The sequence below is a fragment of the Enhydra lutris genome, unplaced genomic scaffold (genome assembly GCF_002288905.1).
Source record: "Enhydra lutris kenyoni isolate GAN:26980312 unplaced genomic scaffold, ASM228890v2 scaffoldscaffold3, whole genome shotgun sequence".
Lineage (NCBI taxonomy): Eukaryota > Metazoa > Chordata > Mammalia > Carnivora > Mustelidae > Enhydra > Enhydra lutris.
Genome location: NW_019154087.1, coordinates 83,587,719 through 83,613,617, shown reverse-complemented (window position 1 = coordinate 83,613,617; position 25,899 = coordinate 83,587,719). Strand labels below are relative to the sequence as shown.

General features: G+C 35.5%; 1 protein-coding gene across 1 annotated transcript; it reads left to right on the top strand.

Moving 5' to 3' along the window:
* The first annotated feature begins 11,775 nt into the window (after positions 1-11,775).
* LOC111153231 (uncharacterized protein KIAA0895-like) lies at positions 11,776-18,547 on the top strand. The gene is given in 4 exon segments (XM_022512133.1): positions 11,776-11,791; positions 13,043-13,384; positions 13,387-13,859; positions 18,314-18,547. Coding segments are annotated over 4 exon segments (1,065 nt in total).
* Positions 18,548-25,899: the final 7,352 nt, after the last annotated feature.

Here is a 25,899-nt window from a genome sequence, read left to right as displayed (position 1 = left end):
TGGAATACTATGCAGCCATCAAAAGAAATGAAATCTTGCCATTTGCGACAACGTGGATGGAACTAGAGGGTATCATGCTTAGCAAAATAAGTCAATCGGAGAAAGACAACTACCATATGATCTCCCTAATATGAGGGAGTGGAGATGCAACATGTGGGGTTAAGGGGGTAGGGGACGATGTAATGAAACAAGATGGGATTGGGAGGGAGACAAACCATAAGTCACAAACCATAAGTGACTCTTAATCTCACAAAACAAACTGAGGGTTGCTGGGGGTAGGGGGGTTGGGAGGAGGTGTGAGGTTATGGACATTGGGGAGGGTATGTGCTATGGTGAGTGCTGTGAAGTGTGTAAACCTGGCAATTCACAGACCTGTACCCCTGGGGATAAAAATATATTATATGTTTATAAAAAATAAAATTAAAAGAAAAAAGTAAAAAGTAAATTTGAGTTAGAAGTGAGTTGTAATTTCATTTGGGTATATAAAGCTCTCTTTTCTATCTGTGTAATATGACTTCCTAATACTGAATTGCTGATACTTTAAAACTGATTCCATCCACAATATAACTGAAAAATATAAAATACAAATATATCTAATCTGTCCTACCACCCCCTAGTTTGACAAAGACTTTTATGACACAAAAAGCCAAAACCAAAAACAATAACCAGAGCCAGTCAAAATAAATGACTTCTGTGTATATGCAAAAGTCAAAAGAAGCTACTTGGCATTTTTTAAAGTTTAGTTTTTGAAATATGCTTCCTGTTGATTAAAAGAAAAGCTCAAATGTAATAATTTCATTTAGAAGATCTAAGTTTTGTCACAAAAATACATGCTTAGAGTAGTCTTTGATATATATGAGATAATTGGTGAGTGACTTAAAGTTTGGATTAGAGGTGCTCCTGGAAGGCTATTTCCCAAACTTTGTAAATTGACATTGACTTCTGTATTTTGAAGGTTCCAAATTACTTTTTAATTGGATCCATGTAACAATCCCTCATTGTAGTTCACCGTATAAGACAATTTGGAAAGGTTCGTATCTTAAGAATTGTTCAAAGATCTCTCTAAAGATTGAGCTTTGATTCTCAACAATTTGCTTACTTTTTATTATCTCGTCTTCAGGAAGAAACTTAGTTCAATTGGAAGTATAGCCAATCTCATTAAAAAAAATTTAATTGTGGTAAAATACACATAACATAAAGTTTACCATCATAACATTTTTAAATGTGCAGTTCAGTAGAGTTAAAGTACATTCACATTGCTGTGCAACCAATCTCCAGAACACTTTTCATCTTGCAAAACTCAAACTATTTCCCATTAAATAATAGCTCCTCATCCCCTGTCTCCCTAGCCCATGGGAACAACCGTTCTGCTGTCTCATGGATTTGACTACTTTAGGTACTTCATATAAGTGGAATAATGCAGTATTGATTTTTGTGTTTGACTCATTTCACTTAGCACCATGTCTCCAAAGTTTACCCATGCTGTTGCATGTGTCAGAATTCTCTTCCTTTTTAAAAGCTGAATAATATGCCATTGTATGTATAAACCACAATTTGTTATCTATTCATCTGTTAATTGACACTTGAATTGTTTCCACATTTTGGTTATGGTAACTGATGTTGATATGAACATGAGCGTACAAATCTCTTCAATAGTATCTCTCTTTTAAGATTTTATTTATTTATTTGACAGAGAGATAGAGATCACAAGGAGGCAGAGAGGCAGGCAGAGAGAGAGTCGGGGTGGGGGGGAAGCAGGCTCCCTGCTGAGCAGAGAGCCCGATGTGAGGCTCGATCCCAGAACCCTGAGATCATGACCTGAGCTGATGGCAGAGGCTTAACCCACTGAGCCACCCAGGCGCCCCAGTATCTCTCTTTTAAAAAGAAATTTTATTTCCTTTAAATTGGAGTAGAAGTAATTTTTGAGACAATCTAAAATAGATGCTCATTTTTTTTCTTAAAAATTCTGAGTATAATTCATACAGGAGCTATTCTTTGAATGATCAATGTTAAATCCTCAATTACCTTGTAAAGAATTCCTGTTAGACTCACGTAAGGTATATTGGCCTGATATTGACCTTTCTCAAGCATTTAACTCATGAACAAGAAAAGATATGGATTGAATTATATGAGATTGACTTAGAACTCTGATTCTTTTCTTTTAAGATTTTTATTCATTTACTTGAATGAATAAAGAGAGAGAGAAAGAGAGCAAGCACAAGTGAAAGGGTAGCAGAAGGAGTGGGAGAAGCAGACTCCCTATTGAGAAGGGAACCGGACACTAGGCTTGATCCTATGACCTCTGGGTCATGACCTGAGCCAAAGCCTTAACTGACTGAGCCACCCAGGTGCCACTAGACCTCTGATTCTTAAAGCTTAATCAAAACTATACTTGATTCTACTTTGAAAATTATAGTACTTTGGAAAGACCTTTAAATAGATCAGATACAAATTGTCAGTGAAGTAAAATGGGGATGTGTTCTGATTTTTCTCTTAAATTTCACTTTAATGACGACATTTTTCCTCTATTCATAACTCATTTACTAATTTAGTCATAAATTCTAAAATCTCTACACAACTTCTACTGTTTTAGGCAGATTTCAAGGTGATGGGCATATAGCTGTGAATAAGACAAACAAGACCTGAGACTACACAATCTTTCTGCTAAATACAGACAATAAACAAATAAATAATTCACCTCCTTCGAAATATTGTTTTTCCTGATTATGGATAAGTGCTTCAGAAGAAACAAAGCAGAGCAATATCAGACTAACATTAGAAATGAGCTCAAATACAGATGTTGAGAATGTATTTTGGAGAAAGGGCCGATAGAACCTACTGTTCTTTCACTCCATTTCTACCCCCATATAAACACACATAGACCCACCTCACACTATATAGTTTTATCAGTTAGAATTATTTCAGCCACAAGTAACACATACTCAATATCCAACTGGAATGAATTATTACGATCATCACTGAACCTGAACATACATTAATGTGTTTTTGATTATTCGTATGTCTCTTTTGTTTTAATTAATCTCTTGCCAGCCTGTTGCTCTACTTTTTTCTTAGTGATTTACAGGAACTTTTAATATATTAAAAATATTAAATATTAAAAAACATTAAATATTTTGGTCAACAAGTGATGAAAATGATTTATTTTTCACATTTTTCATTTGTCTTTAATCATCTTTTTTTTAAATTTTATTTTTTATAAACATATAATATATATATATATATTTATTTTTTAGATTTTTTTTTTTTGACAGATCACAAGTGGGCAGAGAGGCAGGCAGAGAGAGACAGGAGGAGGAGGCAGGCTCCCTGCTGAGCAGAGAGCCCGATGTGGGACTTGATCCCAGGACCCTGAGATCATGACCTGAGCCGAAGGCAGAGGCTTTAACCACTGAGCCACCCAGGCGCCCCACATATAATATATTTTTATCCCCAGGGGTACAGGTCTGTGAATCACCAGGTTTACACACTTCACAGCACTCACCATAGCACATACCCTCCCCAATGTCCATAACCCCACCCCCCCCCTCCCAACCCCCCTCCCCCCATCAACCCTCAGTTTGTTTTGTGAGATTAAGAGTCATTTATGGTTTGTCTCCCTCCCAATCCCATCTTGTTTCATTTACTCTTCTCCTACCCCCTTAACCCCCCATGTTGCATCTCCTCTCCCTCATATCAGGGAGATCATACTATCACTCTTCGCAGATGTCTTTAATCATCTTAACGGTGACTTCAGCATTCAGATATTTTACATTTTTATATAATCAAATATAAAGATATCATTTTGAATCTTTTCATTTTTTTCTTAGAAACAGTAACTTTAATCAACATAGAGATTAAATATATTCACACATAGTTTTTGTTGTAAAAGATTTATTTTTTTATCATGATGTTACAGAAATGTAGATACAGACAAAAGTAAAGAAATTATGTTAATCAAAGGCAATAATTATCATTGCTTTGATATTTATGAACCCAGATTTTTCAACAGTACTATAATGTACACTATTTTTTGACCTTCTGTTTTTACTAAATAATGTATATTGTACATTTTTACATCATCTCATGGTCTTCCATAAAATTATTTTTATAACTCCATAATTTATATTTATTGGCCTTAGTTTATTCAGATAATCTTTTTTTTTTACGTTTTTAATTTTCTGCAATTGCAGACAATGTTGCTAGGATAACTTAATAATTAAATTTTTGTGGACATTGATTATTTCCTTAGGATCTATTTTTAGCATAAGTTTGTATGTCAGGGTTATGTCTATTTTAAAGTCTTCCATCAGGGCAATAAGATAGTAATTTTAAATTGGACTGGCAAGTAGGCTGTCTCAGTTAGAATTCTAGCTCTGGCTCTGTCCCTTGCTATGTCTCTAACTCTCATTTTTCTCATTTGTATATCATCTGTACTAGTATCCCCCAGAATTATGCAGATTATAAAACTAATACAGTTACTAGCTTAAAAGGGTGCATAGTATCAATCAGTAGGTGCTTTTAATTATTCTGTACTGCCAAATTATCCTTGTAAATATTGTGCCTGTTTACAGTTTTCACATTACATTAAAAATTCCCATTTATACAAGTTTGTTATTTTATTTAAAAATCTCATAATTAGTATTATTTTAATTTATATTTAAATTTCTAGCAAGAATGAGACTTTATAATTCATATGTTAACTGTTATATATATTTCTATAGCTATATATATATATATATATATATATTTCATCACTTCTGAATACCTGCTTAGACATTTTCCAAAATTTCTATTGAGATATTTGTTTCTCTTTATTAACAAAATTTTTAAATGTATTCATATTAACTCATATACTTTAAATGATAAAATTATCTCCTTTCAATTGTTTGCCTTTTAATTTATATATGTGGTTTGACCTAATATTTATGTAACCAAATGCATACCTTATTGTGGGGGGGAGAAATTGTGGTATAATACTTTTTTTTTTAAATAATGAAACTGTCTATCATCATCAATCCAGTCCATAAATTATAGTCCATTAAATAAATAAATAAATCCAGTCCATTAAATTATAAAATTATAGGCATTATAGGGATGAAATGTAAAGTTCATAGATCCAAGTTACTAATAAAGCAAAAACTTGAATTTAGAATTAAATCTTTTTTTAAATAAAAGAATATTTAGTAATATATTTTGATTAGAATGTAAGTGAGTGAGAGAGAGAGAGAGAGAAAGAGGGGAGTCCTCTCAGTAATTCTTGAGAAGATCTGGGACCACCCCAGTTAATCCTGTGAATGGAGATCTCCAGCTGGTCAGATCTCTGGAGTAGTTTTAGGAAACAAGATAGGCACTTCATCAAAGCTAAAATAGTTTGATTTGTTAAGATCCACATGTGGAAGTGCAGTTCTCTCCTTAGAAACACAAGACCCAATTATGCTGGTGACACACAGGCAGCCAGAAAAAAGTCCAATCATTCTCCATTAGTGTGTACCAACTTAGGCTGGAATCATGAAGCTCTCTATTCTTCTCTATCTTAAGCTGCTATCTCCCTTCATTTTATTATCCACAGAATAGTCTAGGAGGGAAGATTAAAACTTGATTTAATTGTTTCATATCTTGTGAATATATGTTTCCAGTATCAAAGCCACTTATTTGGAAGAAAAATTATCTCCTAGATCCATTTTTGGAACTTAGAAAACTAGTTTTTAGTTTACTCAAAGAAAAGTAATTTCTAAAGCCAAGATGAAAGAAAGATTTATAACTATATTTATCCTAAAAATTAATAGTTCCATTATTTATATGGTTGTCTTAAGTTCATCTGGTGTGTATTAGCACTCATGGAAAATAAGGTTCTTATTTAATTTACTTTCAATGATTGACTAATTTCTCCAGTTCCATTAGTTTAAAATTCATCATTTCAGCATGGCTTTAGAAGATGATATTTGTAATGTTTAAATTCATACATAAGTTGATCTATTTGCTACTATGCTAATTGAAATATATTTATTATCATGGGTTTATAGTATGTTTTACTCTCTGAGAGGATATTAAGTGTCTTCTTTCTGACTCTTGTTCTTTAACATATTTCTGGCTGATATCTTCTCTTTATTTTTCCCAAAGAAGTGTAGAATTTCTCAAGAGAAAAATAAAATTAAATCTATTCTACATGGATTTTTTTTCCTATTTTAAAAAAATTATGTGTAAATTTGGTGAAGAATGCTATGTTTATAGCATTTTCCCATCTGGGAGTCGTATGTATATGATTCTATTTCATGTCCCTAAAACGTCATACTATATACTAAATGCTGTACTTTTTTGCATATTTAATGCATAGCTATAATTTTAGTTATTATTTTTGGATGTTTAATATTTTAAAATTTGAATTGTCAGTGAAATAGTGTTTCCTCATATATTCCTTTAGTGAATTGGTGGTAAATAACAAGACTACTATTTTTCAGATATTTTCTTTCTTCTGAATATCCTAGTAAATTATCCTGGTTTTAGTTGTACATCATTATCTTCATAGATAATCATATCATCTACAGTTATGTGACGCTATTCTTTCCCACTACAGAGTACTTTGTTTTATTTTTCTCTTTTACTCACTTATCAGGCACTTTTAAGATAATGTAAATAACTATAGTAAAATTATTAAATCTTAAAGTTTTGGTGTTTTCTCTATTTTAAGATATTTCTCAGCAAAATGGCAGAAAAAGAATTTTCTACTATCTTGTTTCCAAAGAACACCTAATTTGACAATGATCTAGGGATGAGGGTGCCTTTGTGGAAGTCCAGAAATCCAGCAGAGAAGTTCTAGCACACTGTTAGAGCAAATCAATCAATCAATAAATACTCTGAAAAAAATTAAGTTCCAAGTTTGGACACATTAAAGGGGATAAGAGGAATAATTTCACTTTGCCTGCCTTGCTCCACCCCAAGGCCACACAGCACTGCCAAGAGAGATGTTCTTGGCCATGACTTTTCCCAGGGAAGAAAGTGAACATGTGATTGAGAAGCCAGCTTCTCCAGTAGTACATGACACTGCCCAAAGAGGCCCACTTTTATCTTGCTCTATCTGGAACTGAGGTGTTCTGCATAAGTGGAACAGGGAGGGGCTGGGAGATGATCAGCCAGGGTTGTCAGTGAGCATCAAACAGACTTGGATATTACTAATCCTTTTGTGGATTCCATCAGGAAGTCCACCCATGAGCCTCTAGGGATGCTCCATCTGCAGATTCCCCTAACAGTCAGTAAAGAGTGGAGGTGGAAACTGTTTCTTTAAATGTGAAGACAATGCAAGATTTCAAGTAATGTGAAAAATTAAGGAAACATGACTCCATCAAAGGAAAACTGTAATTTTCCAGTAACCAAGCCCAAAGGAAAGGTGATCTGTGATTTTCTTAATAAAAAAATCAAAATGAAGGGCGCCTGGGTGGCTCAGTGGGTTAAAAAAAATCAAAATGATTACTTTAAAAAGGCTCGGTGAGCTTCAGGAAAACAACACAAGAACAAAATGAGTTTAATAGTGAAATAGAAATCATAAAAAAGAACCAAACAAAATTCTGGAGCTGAAGAACGCAATGAATAGAATTTTTTTAAAAATGCAAAAAAAAAAAAAGAACATCAGCAGCAGATTTGATCAAGCAGGGAAAAGAATCTGTGAGGTAGAAAACAAGTCATTTGAAATTATCCAGTAAGAAAAAAACAAAGAAAAAGAATGAAGATGAGTGAAAAAGGCCTATGTGAAGAATGTGAATAATATGTGAATAATGTAGGTAACATTGGAGTCCCAAAATGAGAAGAGAGGGAGAAAGAGACAGAAAGTGGCACAAAGCTTATTCAAGGAAATAATGACTGAGAACTTCCCAGATCTGGGAAGAGACTTGGACATTCATCCCCAGAAAGTTTCAACACAAAAAGATCTTTAAGACACATTATAATAAAACTGTTTAAAATCAAAGAGAGAATTTCAAAAGCAATAAAAGAAAAAAAAATTCCTCACATGCAAGGGAACACCCATACGGTAATTAGCAGATTTTTCAGCATAAATCTTGCAGGACAGGAGAGAATGGGATGATACATTTAGGTGTCAAAAGAAAAAAAAAAAAAAAGAACTGCCAACCAAGAATACTTTACCTGGCAAAGTGGTCCTTCAGAAATGAAAGCAAGCTAAAGACCTCAAACAAACAAAAGCTGAGGGACCTCATCACCTTTTGATTTGCCTTACAAGAAATGCTGAAAGGAGTTCTTCAAGCAGAAATGAAAGGATGTTATTTAGTAATATGAAAACATATGAAAATATAAAACACAATGGTAAATGTAAATAAAGATTTAAATTCAGAACACTCTAATACTATAATATTATGGTATGTTAATCACTTAACTTTAGTATAAAAATTAAAGGACAAAGGCATTAAAAATAACTATAGCAGGGCGCCTGGGTGGCTCAGAGGGTTAAAGCCTCTGCCTTCGGCTCAGGTCATGATCCCAGGGTCCTGGGATCGAGCCCCGCATCGGGCTCTCTCCTTGGTGGGGAGCCTGCTTCCTTCTCTCTCTCTCTCTGTCTGCCTCTCTGCCTACTTGCGATCTCTCTCTGTCGGATGAATAAATAAAATCTTAAAAAAAAATAACTATAGCTACAAGAATTTGTTAATGGACACATAGAGAAAAATGTAAATTGTGACATTAAAAACATAATATGGGGAAAATAAAAGGGTAGCGTTTTTGTATATGGCCTAAGTTAAGTTGTTATTGGCTTAAAATGGACTGTTTAACCACAGCATGTTTTATAGAAGCCTGTAGTAACCACAAAACAAAACCTTATAGTAGTTACACAAAAGATAAAAAGAAGGGAATCAATGCCTATTACTACTGAAAATTATCAATTCAAAAGGAATACAGCAAAGGAGGAACAAAGGAAGAAAGAAACTGCAAACAAGCCAAAAAATGATTGTATTAGGAAGTCCTTACCTATCAATAATTACTTTAAATTTAAATTTAAATGGATTAAATTCTCTAGTCAAAAGACAGAGTAGCTAAAAGGATTAAAAAGACAAACAAAAACAAAGTAAAACAAAATGAAATAAGACCCAGTTATATGCTGCCTGCAACAGACTCATTTCTGCTTTAAGAACACATACAGGCTCAAAATCAAGGGATGGAAAATGTATTCTGTGCAAATGGAAACCAAGAGAGAACAGGGATAGCTATACTTATATTAGTCAAATAGACTTAACTCAAAAGCTATAACAGACACAAAGCAGGTCATTATACAATGATAAAGGAGCCAATGCATCAAAAGGATATAAAATTTGTAAATTATATGTACCAACATTGGGACACCCAAGTATATAAAGCAAATACTAATAGATCTGAACAGAGAAATAGACAACAATGAAATAATAATAATATATTTCAGTGCCCCACTTTCAACAATGGATAGATGATCCAGACAGAAAACATAGAACTTGAACTATAGTTAAGACCCTATGTATATAACAGACTTGTAGAATATTCCATCTAATAGCAGTAGAATATACATTCTTCTCAACTGTGCACAGATCATTCTCCAAGATAGATCAAATATTAGGTCACAAGACAAGTGAAATTAGCCAGAGAGATAAAGACAAATACTGTAAGATCTTACTTATATGTAGGATCCAGGGGAAAAAGAAATCAAGTTCATATAAACAAAGAGTAAAATGATTACAAAGGGCTGGGAGATGGGGAAAATGGGAAATGCTGGTCAAAGGGTACAAGCCTTCAGTTATAAGATATTGAATAAATTCTGGGGATCTAATGTGCTGTATAGTGACTACAGGTAATAATACATTCTCAAAAACATTGCTTATGAGTGTTTTTTAAGGGACGCCTGGGTGGCTCAGTTGGTTGGACGACTGCCTTCGGCTCAGGTCATGATCCCGGAGTCCCGGGATCGAGTCCCGCATCTGGCTCCCAGCTCCATGGGGAGTCTGCTTCTCCCTCTGACCTTCTCCTTGCTCATGCTTCCTCTCACTGTCTCTCTCTCAAATAAATAAATAAAATCTTTAAAAAAAAGTGTTTTTTAAACACTTCTCTGCATGTATTACAAATTGGCAGTCATAGCCATTCACTGACATAACACTCTTAATGTAGCAAGGGAATAGCATTCTTAGAAACATCTTTTTTCACAAGTGTTCTTGAAACATTTCTGTACATGCATACAGAATGTACTTGACATTTTCTAAGAGAGTAGACCTCCTCACCATACACAAACAAAAGAAGTCACTATGGGAGGTGATGGATGTGTTCATAACCTGATTATGGTAATCACTTAGCAAAGGTTAAGTATGTCAAATTGTCAATTTGTACACTTTAAACATATATAATTTTATTTGTTAGTTATACCTCAATAAAGCTGGAAAATATTTTTTATTATATTAAAGCAAAAAGTCTTTTTTAAAAAATCAGGAATTGGAGGGGCCCCTGGGTGGCTCAGTAGGTTAAAGCCTCTGCCTTGGGCTCAGGTCATGATCCCAGAGTCCTGGGATCAAGCCTGCTTTCTCCTCTCTCTCTGCTTGCCTCTCTGCCTACTTGTGATCTCTGTCTGTCAAATAAATACATAAAATCTTTTAAAAAATCAGGAATTGGAGTTCACTCATCGCTATTAAAAATTACTGTTCAATATTTACAGTGAGCCCTATACTAATTGCTTTATGTGTCTGATCCCACTGAATCCTCACAACTCTGTAAATCAGGTACTATAATCACAATTATGCAGATTAGGAAATAATATTTTGGAAGTTAAAAAAAAAAAACTTTCAAGTACTATGTTTGAGAGTGGTTACTGAGTTTCAGATACCTGATCTGAAATAATATTCTGTACTCTTTCCTTTTGAGGAATTTATGGGCAGTTATACCTTTGTCTCCTTTGACTTCCTATTATAATGAACTATAGTAATTAAATTTCTATTAGTTTTTTTCTTTAAATTCCTGCAATTGGCCATCCAACTGCTTTCTATGTAGTATGGAATCAACTTGGTAGCACTTCTTTATAATATATTACATTATATACATATATGCTTCCTCTGCATTTATTTTAGAAACAAGAATTAAAATATATTTACACTGATGATCTTAGTTTTCTCACCTCAGATTCTTTAGTCACACTGCAATCTGCTCTTTTTGCTACATCAGTCAAATTAAACTGGATTTGTCAATATTGTCAGCGACCTCCATGCCACCTGTCAAATTTAATTGTCAAGTTTCAGTCTCTTTCAGCAACCTTTGAGTTGCTACCAAGTTTTCCTTCTTCATTACAGTCTGTCCCTTTCTCTTGTTTTTTGTTTGTTTGTTTTCTGGATTATTTTCCCTTTCTTATGTCCAAATGTTAAACTTCTCTAAGATTCAGTGCTTGGACTCTAAAATTATACTCTTTCTAGATGATCTTATCTAGTCTTGTGGCTTTAAATGTCATCTACATGCTAATGATATCTGTGCAGGTAAAACTTGGTTCTCTTCCTGGGTTTCCCCTCTACTCACACGTGATTACCATACTCACATTTCTAACATCAGATGTGGGTATGTGTGGGATTTTCCACACCAAGCAATTCTGTAATACCATCTGGGTGTTCTACAACTCAAATCAATTCTGAAATTATCTTTCTGGAGATAGTGTCAGATCCCACCAGTTAAGGGCTCAGTGCCACAGACTGTGCTCCACCCCCATGCACTTCAAATGCCAATTGCCATCCAGGTTGTTACCTGTACTGACTGTTTATAAATTGGAGGTTTCCGATGACCCTCTCCTCAGGTTTGATTAATTTGTTAGAGAGGCCCAAAGAACCCAGGAAAACAGTTTACCTACTATTTATCAGTTTATTATAGAAGGATATGATAAGGGCTACAGATGAATATTCAAATGGAAGAGATGCATAGGATAAGGTATTTGGGAACGGGCGTGGAGCTTCCATGGTCTCTCCAGTATGCCACTCTCCCAGCATTTCCATGTGTTCACCAACCAGAAAGCTCTCCTAACCCCATACTTTTGGGATTTTTATGGAAACTTCATCATTCAGGCATGATCAATCATTTCTAGCCCTTCTCTCCTCTGAAGAGTGGGGGGGAGGCTGAAAATTTCAGGCTTCTAATCATAGCTTGGTCTTTCTGGTGACCAGCTCCCATCCAGGAGCCCACCTAGAATAATCTCATTAGAACAAAAGACACTGTTACCAAGAAATTTAAGAACCCTGTGTCAGGAACTGGGGCCAATGATCAAATATCAGAAAAAAAGATACTCCTAGAGCTCCTATGACTTAGAATATTATAAGGGTTCTAGGAGTTTTGTGTCAAGAATTGGGGACAGAGACCAATATATGTATTTTCTATTATCTCACAATATTATTTCCAGTTTTGGCTTATCTCCTGAACTTCAGGCTTGTTTATCTAATTAACTTTTTGATTCATACATGTGGGTAACTAATAAAACTCAAAATTGACATAATGAAATGAAACTAAGATGATTATCCATCTTAGTCACTAAAAATAAGAAAAAGATGTATTTTTACTTCATTCTTACTGTTTCCAACACTTATACATTCCTTCTGTTTTCATACCCTTGCCTGAAGAATTTTCTTAAACATATTATATAGCTCAGATAAAGCTAACAAAGAATAAAATTTTGCTTGTCTGAAGTGGTTTTCTATTTCATTTTCATTTTTGAAGGATATTTTATTTATATTTTATAGGATCCTGTATTGCTATATTTTTTTAGTACTGGAAAATGTTACTCCATTGTCTTTTTGAATGGCCTATTTTCTGCTGTTGCTCTTATATTTGTTCCTTTGTATATAACTTTTTCCCAGGGACAGATTTAAAGATTTTGTATTTATCTTTGATTTTTAGCAGTTTTACTATTTGTCTGTCTCTTTGATATTTATCATTTTTTTTGAGCTTCTTTGATTCTTGTTTAATGTATTTTGTTAATTTTGGAAAATTCTTGATCATTTTCTCTTCAAATATTTCTTCTGCCCATTTTATCTTTACCTTATAAAAATCTTATAAGATTCTCCACCAACTTGGAGAAAGAGAAACAGATTCTTCAAATCTGATTATACCTACAGTCCTCAGTTTGAATATGCAAACCCATCTCTGCCAAGTGTGTTAGCCAAACACAGCAATGTCTCAGACCGATTTCTTAAACAGTCCATCAATATTATGGAACTGACTTTACAGAAATATGGAAGTTATGAAAAGTTTGAGCAGGCCACTGGTGGCAGCCTGCTATCTAAAACTCGAATCTGGAGTCATGTTCGGAAGTACATGATGAAAGAAGGCTGCCTGGGTGAGATTGTAGTTCATCTCACTGAAGATCTGCTTTCCCGAGCTTCAATGACAGTGGTAAAGGGTGCCCAACACTGACCATTAATGTTTCCACAGCACGTGAGCACTGGCTGGAGGGAATGCTGAGGCTTGAAATAGGCACACATTATTTTCAAGGTATTAACCTTCAGCAGCCATGGAACAGTTGGACTGGCCGTAAAAAACATGAGCTAAAGCCAAACAATACCACAGAGGAAGGACTGGCAGGTATTCACAGCGTCCTTTTTAGAAAAGACCCCTTTTTATGGAGGGCGGGCCTCCTCTACTACACTGTTTATCGAGCCAGCCAAATGTCTTTTTGCGAACTCTTCAAAGATATTGGAAAGTTTGTCAAGGACCCCAATACAAGATGGGATTATTGTGTACGAGCCAAGAGGGGATGGACTGATACTTCTCAACCAGGCTGCTTTAGTAAAGACCAGGTATACTTGGATGGGATCCTGCAAATTCACCGGTACAGAGAGACCATTGACTTTCATCTACTGACTGCCCTGGGCAAGGTGAGTGAGACCAGTGGCATGTAGTCTAGAATACACCAGGTCATCATTTCCTTAGGCTTGGTTTAAGGATTAAATAAGATTCAGATTCCAGTGGTTACTGTTAGTTACTGCCAGATGTCTCCCTCATAAAAGGTACCTTTCTTTTTTATATTAAGTAATCTGTGGGGTAATACCTAAGAATGTACTGTTCTTTAACAACCTTTCAAGGAATGGTTTTAACATCCATTGGTGATCTTTGCCCATATCAGTTAACTATACTAGTGTCGCAAAATAGAGATCTTCAAATTGTTACATTTCACTCCCCCTTTTAACAGTATTATTATGGACTTAAGTGCTTTTTTATTCATCCCTTCCAGTGGCTGCTCCTGTGTTTTTAAAAACATGCCACCCTGTTTTCTGGCAAAGTAAAATATTCTGGGTCCATCTTATCCAAATCTCAGACAAGATATTTCTCTGAGGAAGGCTGGATTCCTTTAAGTGAAAATGGTATTTAGAAAACAAGTACTAGGTGTGCTTATTACTTCTGGAATGTTGATGCTTCTGTGTCTTTCCAGTGAGCAAATCATGTATTTGTTTTAAATCATTGGGTGTTCTAATTCACATCGCACACTGCAAGGTTTTTACATCTTTCTTCCCATTCCATATGTGTGTCTCCCTTTTCTTCAAATGAAAATTGTGTTCACCAACTGCAGTATTATATCTATTATGTTTACTCATTCTTTCCTATAATAAACTCAGGATGGAGCGCCTGGGTGGTTCAGTAGGTTAAAGCCTCTGCCTTCGGCTCAGGTCATGATCCCAGAGTCCTGGGATTGAGCCCCGCATCAGGCTTTCTGCTCTGTGGAGAGCCTGCTTCCTCCTCTCTCTGCCTATCTCCCTGCCTTCTTGTGATCTCTCTCTCTGTGTCAAATAAATAAATAAAATCTTAAAAAAAAAATTAAAATTAAATTAAATAAAATTAAAAATAATTAATTCCATGTATATTTGCTCATTAAATATTATCCAAGAGCTCTTGGGTGATCTGTCTTTTTTCACTTTTTTCCCTTTGTGTTTCAGTTTGAATATTTAAAAAGAATGTATATTTACTTACTTCCTAGGTCACTGATTCTTTTATCACCTATAGTAAATCTACTGAGGAACTCATCTAAAGAATTCTTTATCTCTGTTATTGTGTGTGTGTGTGTGTGTGTGTGCGTGTGTGTGTGTGTCTTTATTTATAATATTTTCATTCGACTGTCATTTCTCTCCTGATTTTTTCCATATGTTTATATGTTTTCCACATTTTCCACTAAGCCTCCAACATATTAATTGAAATTATTTTTAAATTCTCTGATTGAGCATCCCAGCATTTGATTCATCTTTGAATCTAGTTGTATTGATTGCTTTAGTTCTTGACAATGAGGTGGGGTGGGGGAGGTTTGTTTTTATTTAATTAAAAAAAATTTTTTTCTTTTACTTCATTTTGTGTCTCATAATTTTTTGTTGACTCCTGAAAATGATATAGTAAATACTGGGGTAACTTGTATCCATGCCTGGAAGTGGGCATAACTCTAGCTATCATACTGTTTGTGTGGAGGTATGATTTATTTTGGTCAGGAATTGACCTATCTTTGGGTATTATTGTTGCTATTATTATCTCTAGTGTACCACTGAGTTCAAAGTTTTCTAACAGTGGTTTTCTATTGTCTTATGGTTGGGTCGGAGGCTAAAATACCAGGGAGGTTTTGTTTGTTTGTTTATTTTTTATCAGCACTCCTTCTTCACCATCAGTTTTCAATCATCCTTGCATGTCTGAACCACATAGGGTTCTTCTCAAGCTCCTTCTCTTCTCTTAGCAGTAGACATATATTGCTTGTTACTCAGTACTAGGTTCATGCTAGGGACAGGACTGTCCTCTGTCATCCTGGTCCAATCTCAGGCTTACCTCAACTTTAGTCTTGCTGTACTTGGATCTCAGGTTTAAGGATTTCTCAGTGTCTCTGCCAATCTTCTCTATGGTAGAAAGTCTCTGCCTTTACTTGTAGTTGATTTTGGAATGGAGAGAATGTATTGTTACTGCCCCACTGGCAAAAGACCTCTGCATAGTATTGGTGTAGGATCCTAAGCCAGGAATGATTTGCTGTCCTTTTTTCAGAGGTAGAGGATTTATCTTATATATATAAGATATATATATATATATATATATATATATATATATATATGATATAAGATAAGATATATATTATATATTTCTCCAAGCAGCAATGCTTTCTCCTAGCATTTCTCTCCAATTTTTCTCTAAGGATTTCAATGTGTCCTATGGTTGGAAAGGTTTCTAGCTTCTCCCCAAAAGACGTCCTCTGTACATTGTTTCTATGTCATTTATTTCATTACAGCAATCTGGTACCATTAGCTCAAAAGTCTGCTAGGACCAAACTCAAATTTTTACAGAAGCTGCTAAAAAATACAGTCCAAATCAGCATATTTTTAGTGATTTAAAGCCTGTCTGCTTTACATACCCTGCAAAATTACATTCAAAATCTTCTAGCCATGGATAAGACAAACACTGGGATTATAAAAGATGCCAAGCTACTGCTGTCCTTTGGAATTCTTTGACCCACAGACTCTCCAGTGTGCTGCTCAATGATATCACCCATAGGTCTCCTCACTAATTTTCCCCTCTCTCAAGAATTTCCTTGCCCTTTTCCTCTTCTAAGTGGTGGTCCTAGGCCATTGTCTCTGGAAGCTCTCACACTGTGAGGTACTAACCCAACCTTACCACATTAAGATCTATCAAGAAGCCAACTAAATAAAGCTAATTGTTTGTCAGTTACCTTGTAATCATATACTTCTCCTTAATCAGCCCCTGATAAACTCACTACAAGTGGGAATGTGGACCAAGTCATTTTTAGTGATGATCAAGGAATTCATATGGTATATGACAAGTCAGTAAAACAACCACTTGGCAAGCTGATCCTGGAGATCCTTAAGCTATTAGGGCTCCAAATTTGGGATCCTTATGTGTTAGTGTGGTGTGTTATACTCTATATTGTTTATGGTCTCCTCTTGTGCCTTATTAGCCTGACCAAGCAGTAACACCAGTATTTGAGTGAACCCACATTATAAAAACTGACTGGGGATGGGAACAGAAGCAATGAATTGTCTAGGGAAAGTGGTCAGGCCTCCTGCATAGGTTCCCCACTGGGCAGGTGCTAGATGTTCTAAGACTTGTCGGCATTGAATAGGAAAGGGGAGATTGCAGGCCAGTAGAGCAAGGATGGACCATCAGTCACCCCATTATAGGCTATGGTGGCAGGAATTCCTCATAGCCAAGTCAGAGATTTGGGGTACTCTGAAATGAGAGGATGTTCTCATTCCTGGGGACTCATATGTAGGTAAACAAGTCAATAAGGTACAGATAGAAGCTGAAGCCAGTCTCCTAAATATGGTTGGAAGAGTAGCCTTTGCAAGCCTCTGTGATATTTAGTTATGCTGTCATGATGTCATCATTATAGCTTCTCTGCACAAGGATGTGGACACCTGGCCCTAACACTTGGGCTGAGCTAGCTAAAGTGTTACTTTAAGTGTAAGTGAATATAGACAGGGAAATTTATATCCCTGTCTATCCCAGGACTCCAAAGGGATAGTTGTTCTGCTGAATGGTTCAAACCATAAGACATGTACTACACCTTGCTTGTGGCAGCTTGTCACAGGAAGCCACTCGGAAGAGGTAGGAGCCCAAAGTCCTAGCAGAGATGATAAGGGTGGCAAGACTGTTCGAAAAAGTACTGGTGATCTTTAGATGAAAAAGCAACACAGTGTCACCCTGACAGTGTCTGGGGATAATTTACCCTCTGCTATGTCAGTAACCATGCACAGCATACTAAAGACTGAAAAGACAAAAGTAAAGGGCCAAGATGGAGGGGAATGTTCTAGCTTGGAGGAGGACACACAGCCTCTGTCTCTTACCCTGGTGCCCAATCTCTCCTTAAGGAGCTGAATCAGGAAATAAATAAATAAAGGGGGGCTACCTGGCTATGTAGACTGTATCTGGTGGAGAGTAAGCTCCATCTAACAGGGTCTGAATTTTAACAATCAGATGTTATAGTATTGGGTGTAAAAAAAAATGTGGTGTTCTTACTAAAGAATCTTGCACAATTAGTTCAGAAGGTGGGCTGACCCACAAAGATGACTTTAGATGCAGGTCCATCTATCTTGCTGATATGAATTTTTATGGCTTTGAAATCCACTCAGCCTACATTAGGTTTCATAATGACCTGGACAGATAGTCAAAGGAAAATGTTAACTGAGACTAAAGATATTCCCCACCAGTTGAGGATTTTGGAGTGAGCTTATCAGGCAACAGATGGTGTTGTAGCATGATGACTGGGCATATCCAAGAAGGCTAAAGTGAGTCCTGCATCCATCTAGTCATTTATTCTAAGGGGGCTTCTAAGAAACAAATTATTTTATAGGCAATGATGGCTAATGCTAAAACATTAAAAGGAGATAGACACCCTGGACTTAAAAGAAGAAAAGAAGTTCAGATAGCCATGTCCCATCTGCTGTCCACACAAATTAAACAAATCGGCCAAGAACTGGAACTCATGGCTGAATCTTATCGTACTTTAGGGCCCATGGTGTTAAATAACAACGTAGCCTTACATTACTTACTGATAAAGATGGAGAGGGATATTTTGTGCATTTGATAATATATCTGCCTGTAGATAACTCTTGCCACATTTTACAGAGAGCCAGAGACATGTACCAAAAGGGCCATAATGTTACTCTATTGCTAGATGATTAAACAAATCAAAGTCTTTTTTTCCAATCTACTCTTCAGATTTCCATCACTGAATGGGCAGACCAGCTGCAAACAGACTTTGAAATCCTAATTTGTAGACTTACAGAATTCTGGATCATTAAAATACTTCATGGCTGGCTCCAAACTCAGGCTTTATGAAATAAAATACAACGTGGACTATAAAACAACGTGGTATTAAGAGATAGTTTGTTATATAAATGTGCCCCCAAGTGGTCTCTATATACTGTTCCCATGATTACTTCACGCCAGGCTGGGATCACTATCTCAAAAGCCTACCAGAGCTAAACTCAAATTTTTACTGATCCAATTGCTTTACCTATAACCCAAATAAGCATATTTTTAGCCATTTAGAACCTGCTTTTGCATAGTCCATGAAACTGCAACCAACATCTGCTAGACACAGATAAAACAGACCTTGGAACTATAAAACTCCCCAAGCTGTGGAATTCTCTGACCCAGAGATTCCTCATCATCCTAGACGCAATCTCCCTCCCTGTCTCCCCAGTTCTCCTTCTGAGGGGTGATCCCATGCCATTCATTGTCTCTGGAAGGTCTCATGCTACAAGGGAAGTTCCCTCCTCATACTAACTTATGCTATCACCTCATGGTTGTGTTTTTCCTTAATCAAACCCCAACTCCCTGAACTCATAAGAAGAGAGGAAGGTCTGGGGAAACAGATAGAAATTTCTACACTCCTTCCTCCCCAGCAGGCACCTATCATCTCTACATGCCTGTGTCACCAAGGATTCTTTGGTTCCCTGCCCTGCCCCTCTATTGGTTTCCTAGGGCTTCTGTAGCCATGTACCACAAATCAAGTGGCTTAAAACATGAGAAGGGTAACCCAAGGTGTCAGCAGAGCTATGCTCCCTCTGAGACTGGCTGGAATCCTTCCTTGCCTCTTTCGGGCATCTGGTCATTGCTGTCCGTCCTTAGCCTTCCTTCACTTGCAGCGATTCCTGCCTCTGTTGTTACCTGGTGTTCTCTGTTCATCTTCCCTCTCTTCCTGAGGAAACTAGTCATTGGATTGAGGGCCCATCCATTCCAGTCTGATCTCATCCTAACGAATTACATCTGTAACAACCCCCAGATCCAAACAGGGTCTCATTTCTAAGGTACTGAGAATGAAGATTTCAACGTATTTCTCTTGGAGACACAATTTAACCTCTTTCTCATGAGCACCCAGGGGAGGTCTGTGTGCAGGGACTCAGGATGAATATGAACTCTTTTTGTGTCTGGGGCCTCCAGTTATTCCAAACTTACTTAGCCCATACTTAGACCTTGGCAATTCATTAACAATTTAACTAATTTCATCTTATTCACTTGTATGGTGGCCCCCTCTTTCTCCGATGCTGTTAGAGGTGATAGATTTGTATCTTGTCTCTCCATAAGCAGGTTTCTTTTTGACATATAAGTTATTCTGTCGCCGTGAGACTTCAGCTCACTGATGGGCTCAAGAAAATGGTAGTATTCAGCTTTTATCACTGATAGCTTGAGAGTAACATTCTTTGCAGGGTTTTACATCTTCAGTGAAAGTAGAAGTCCTAAACTTTTGCTTTAGACTCACCTCCCTACCAACCTGCTCCTCCCTAAGCCTTTCCCATTTGGGGCAGTTTTCACCCACTTTTAAAAGTTAAAAGTACCTAGGAGCAATGTTTGATTTTGTATTCTTTATCTTCCCTATCATATTAAATCAATCAATGTGCCTCCACTGTTTTACATTCATAAGACACAAAATGAAAGATAAGGGGTGTGCTAAGACTTTAAAGTGTTGGAATCACAAAAGTGAATTGTGAGACAGATTATAGGAAAGTTATGGGGATGTCCAAGTTTTCCTCCATTTTAAATAGATGATGGAAGATGAAATGTAATTGTTTTTTATAACACACCATGAGTCATGCTTTTTAAGTTCAATTTTTTCATTATGTTCAAAATACATTCTGCATCTGATCACTTACCACCACTTGTTCTGCTGCCTCTCTGGACTAACCACCACAATCTTTTTTTTTTTTCCTGGTAGTCTTGGTGGTTTTTTTCCAGTGGGTTTTTTTTTTTTTTTCAGTAGTCTTAGTTTTTTTCAGTAGTCCTAGTGTTCTCCTTTGCATCTCCAATATCCCACCGGAATGCCTATATTCCACATGACAATATAAGTCAAATAGTTTAACCTTCCTGTTAATCTCTGTGAAGATTGTTCATGACCCTTGGTAAAAGTTACAAAGTCCTTACATTTTTTTTCCTCCCACTCTGTCTCCTACCATTAGTTCTTTATTCTCTCATTTGGTATTCTATTCCTCTTTGCTTTCTAAAAACATTACTCATGTTCTTGCCTTAGGTCTTGCATTGATTGTACATATTGCTAAGAATACTCCTTTTCCAGTTATTTATGTAGCCTTCTCTAAGCCACCCTATATAAAATAACTTTTCATATTGCATGGAGCACTGGGTGTTATACATAAACAATGAATTTTGGAACACTACATTAAAAACTAATGAGGTACTGTATGATGACAAACATCACATAATAAAAAATACAATAATTTAAAAAATAAATAAAATAAAACAACTTTTCTCTTACCCACTCCTTACCTTGCTCCATTTTTGTCACAACACTTTGGGAATATAGCATACTTCTGTTTCTTTCCTATCTCTCATTGAAATGTAAGCATTACAGGGATAGGGGCATGGCCTCAGCTTTATCCATTGTTTCTAGAAAGTCTGATATATGACAAGAGCTCTGAACCTATCTTTTGAGACTGAATGCACCGATGCTAAGAATCAATACTCAACCAAAGGCAAATATTACTTTCATAGAAGGGAATTCATGATATAAGAATTTAGCATTTTACCCAAAATTAATGATTATTTTTACAATTTTTACATTAGTGTAGAATAGCCAAATTTTATAAGGTTCACATTGGTGGAGAGAACAATTATTTCCCAGTATCTTAATCTATAAAGTTGCTGCTGTCACTCTACTGCACAATCGCTATACTCGATACACGGTTATTTTTTTTTTAAAGATTTTATTTATTTATTTGACAGAGACCATAAGTAGGCAGAGAGGCAGGCAGAGAGAGGAAGGGGAGCAGGCTCCCCACCAAGCAGAGAGCCCGATGCAGGGCTCGATTCCAGGACCCTGGGATCATGACCTGAGCTGAAGGCAGAGGCTTTAACCCACTGAGCCACCCAGGTGCCCGATACACGGTTATTTTTAACTGAAACTGGTGGTTAAGCAAGATTATTTTTTACTCTTTCTGCTGTTAGAATGTCCACCTGATGGTGATGCCATCACCAAATTATTAAGACTTTCATCCTTTCTTTTCTGAACTTAAGTTGCATTATGTGATGTAATTTCTTTGAAGCAATGTCATAAATCAAGCTTTATATAATATTTGAAAACATGTTCTGAATAGTTTCCAAAAGCAGGCTTAAGATTCTTACCATCACTCATATATTTTATTTTCAACATTTTTGCATTTACTTGCTGTTTTGCACAATCATGGGGAAAAAAACTACCCTAAACCATAGATCCAGAAACACAGAGATAAAAGCAATGTATATCAGATTTTATTTAATATTAATTTTAGTGTGTTACCTGAGTAGAATAATAGTACAATCTTTGCAGCAGATGGAATGTAAAAAATTCATGCACTTTTCAGACACTTCCGTTTGGTTACTTCTTTAGCAGTTTTCATTGAGCTTACTACATTTTCTGTAAGAAACTGATTTAATAGGTCCCTCTAGGTTGTTGTAATTATCTGTAAATAAATTATTAAGCCTTTCTTTTATTCAAGATGTCTTTCAGGCCTATAATTGTTGTGGTTCATTTTGCTTGATTATTTTTCATGGATACATGATGGAGCAGGACTCAAATCTATTATGTGTCATACAGTTTGTCTTTGGCTAGAAAAAAGAGGTTGTAAACATCCCCAATATATTTTGCTAAAGCCACATATTTCTTTCTTTCTTTCTTTCTTTCTTTCTTTCTTTCTTTCTTTCCTTCATCCTGTGCCATAATTGCTTTCTGAATATGCAGGTGATGGGTGGTAACAAAGCAATGTGTACTTGAAACTTCTTAATTACTTAAAGCCTACATCCCATTTGTTTTCTTGTAAACATCAACCCCATTATATTATTCTAAAATTTATTTTCTATTCTATGAATATTTCTTTGGGGAAATTCACACTGTTAACTACGCGGAATCCAAAAATCTCTCAGTAAGCAAGCAGAGCAGAGGCCTACCAAAATTCATTGTTATTCCAATGAGCTATAAAACTTTCAGTTTGAAAATGGTATCTATCTCAGGCTTGTTGACTATTTTGTTAGCTTTTCCTTTCCTAGAATCAGAACCATAAGAGAATATCTTTTTCAATGAATTTTGTAATATTTGTTGTTTTAAAATTTGATTAATGGAAAATAATGGTATTGAGGTAACTTTATTTTCTTCTAATATTTTTCTTCTTTATGCTCTTCATATTCTTTATTGCTTTGGATCAAAGTAATTTACTAAGAGTTTTGGACAAGATTTTGAAAATTTCCCTTCTCATGAAATTTTGGCATTTGATCCATCTTCATAGGTGTGAAAATTCATAAATGGGATGTCTTTAAAATAAGTTTTAGAGCCTAAATGGACTAAAAAAATTCTTAAAGGTTATTTTGATTAATGTGAGAAGTGCTCAAATTATTAGAATTATGACAAGAACTTATCTCTGTTTTTCTGCCAATTACTATTATTTAGATTTCTCATAAATATTGTTCAGTGTAGAACATGTTTTCCATAATGTTAGCTATTTCTGCATGAGTTATCTAGCACTCTTAAATTAGCTGTAAATATATTATTCTATTCGTTCTTGAAATATACTTAGAAGTTTGTAAATAATTATTCTTATATATAAGGTTAACAGTTTTCACAATCATTAATTTTTAAAAAGATTTTATCTATTTATTTGACAGAGAGAGAAAGAGGGAGAACAATCAGGGGAAGTGGCAGGCAGAGGAAGTGGAATGACTTGAGCTGAAGGCAGAAACTTAACTGAGCCACACAAGTGCCCCCACAATCATTAAAGTCTTTTCTTTCTGCAATAATACATACATATATTTATATTTTAACCACTGATAGATTTTTAAAATATAAAGCATATAAGAAAACTTTCACCTTATTATATCTGGAATATTTACCTTCATTTGATATTTAGATAATATATTAAAGTTATTACACTGATTAGAGATAATGGTATCAGTGCCTCATGATTGTGTACAAATTCGGAAATACCAGCAATAACTCTGGTGTAAACTTTCAGCCTCCCAAAGAGAATGCCCTAAGCTGTACAACAGATATTGGCAGAATTCCATAGCTGAAGCTGGGCTGCTGTGCACCCCAATAATCAAATGATGAACTAAGAATGAATGAATAGGCATAATTTTATTTTACCTAGAATTCATCAAAGTAGGAAGTTGATATGACATTATCTCAGTGTACATAGAGGAAGAGACAGCTGGAAGAAGCATCCATTCATTCTATAGAGTTAATGAGCATCTTCTCTGTCAGACACATTCTGTTAGGCAATGAGCATAGAGCACTACAGAAAAGGGACCAAGACCACACACCAGTATAGAGAGACAACACACACATACGCGCACACACACACACACACACACACACTCTGATGTTTTCAACAGTGTGATTTGTTTCTGTGAGCAATTATTATTACTTAAAGAAAGAGAAAGTGATTGTAGCTTCTATCTTAGTTTGGTCAGGGAAGATCTCTCTGAGGATTAAATAATATGAAGACATGATTTTATGGATGTCTGGAGAAAGAATGTTCTAAGCAGAGAGAACAGCATACAAAAAAAAAAAAAAAAAAGCCTGAGGTCTGATCATACTTGTTATATTTGAGTAATTCAAGAGACAATTGAATAACTAAAAATGATTATAACACTTTATAATTTTAAGTTACAAGGGCTTTTACAATGTATTGAATCCCCGAACCTCAATTTTAACAACACGAAGAACAACAAAACAAAATGTCTAAATAATAATTCTTCAAAGAGGTGACGGTGGATATTTCTCACAGTTTATAGCTATGAAGTGAACTTTATGTGGCTGTCACAGAGGCAAAGAGGTGTATTTTTGACACCAGACAAACTGTGCTGATATAGGAGCTAATGAGTTTTATTTTGAAGTAAAGAATAGAGGTAGGGGGATGAGGTCAAGATAATAACATTTAAAGATTGATTAGAATGGGGTCCCCTGGGGCTAATAATACATTATATGTTTATAAAAAAATTAAAATAAAAAAAATAAAAACACACACACATAAAAAGAATATGCCAAAACTTAAAAAAAAAATACAATGGGGTCCAACTATACATAACTGTTTAAGTGTTACTTGATCAAATTTACAGTTACCACTTACCTTGTAGTTCTTATATTTTAATATAATTACATGTATTAATTAAGCTAATAGATGGCAATGTTTTGCATTTTTAGGTAAAGATTTATGTATTTATTTTAGAGAGTGTGGGAGCAGGTAGAAGGGCAGAGGGAGACATCTCCTCTCCTACATCTTTCCACTACATTACTGAAGGCCTATATATCCCTGACAGTTCCGTTTACATAGCACATCATGTCTGCTTATCAACAAAAATCATAAGGCATACTAAAAGACAAAAACAGTTTGAAAAGACTGAACAAACATCAAAACCATTGTTAGATATGCCAGGGATGCTGGAATTTTCAGACTGTGACTTTAGAAAAATCAAGGTTAATGTGCTAAGTAAGGGCTGCAATGGAAAAAGTAGACAATACGCAAGAACACACAGGTAATCTAAGCAGAGAGATGGAAATTCTGAAAAATAATAAAAAAGAAAAGCTAGAGACCAAAAACACTGTAAAAGAAATGAAGAATTATCTTGATGATTCCACTAGTAGACTAGACATGTCTGAAGAAAGTGTCCCTGAGCTTCAGGATATATCAATAGAAACTTCTAAAATTAAAAAGGGAAGAGAAAAAAGACTAAAAAACATGGAACAGAATATCTAAGAACTGTAGGACAACTACAAAAGGTATAATATACAATTAATGCAAATACCAAAAGAAGAAAGAGAAGAAAGGAACATAAGCAGTATTTGAAGATATAGTGATTAAGAATTTCCCCCAGTTAATGTCAGACACCAAATCACAGATCCAGGAAGCTCAGAGAATGCTGAGCAGGATAAATGTTCCTCCAAAGCTACAT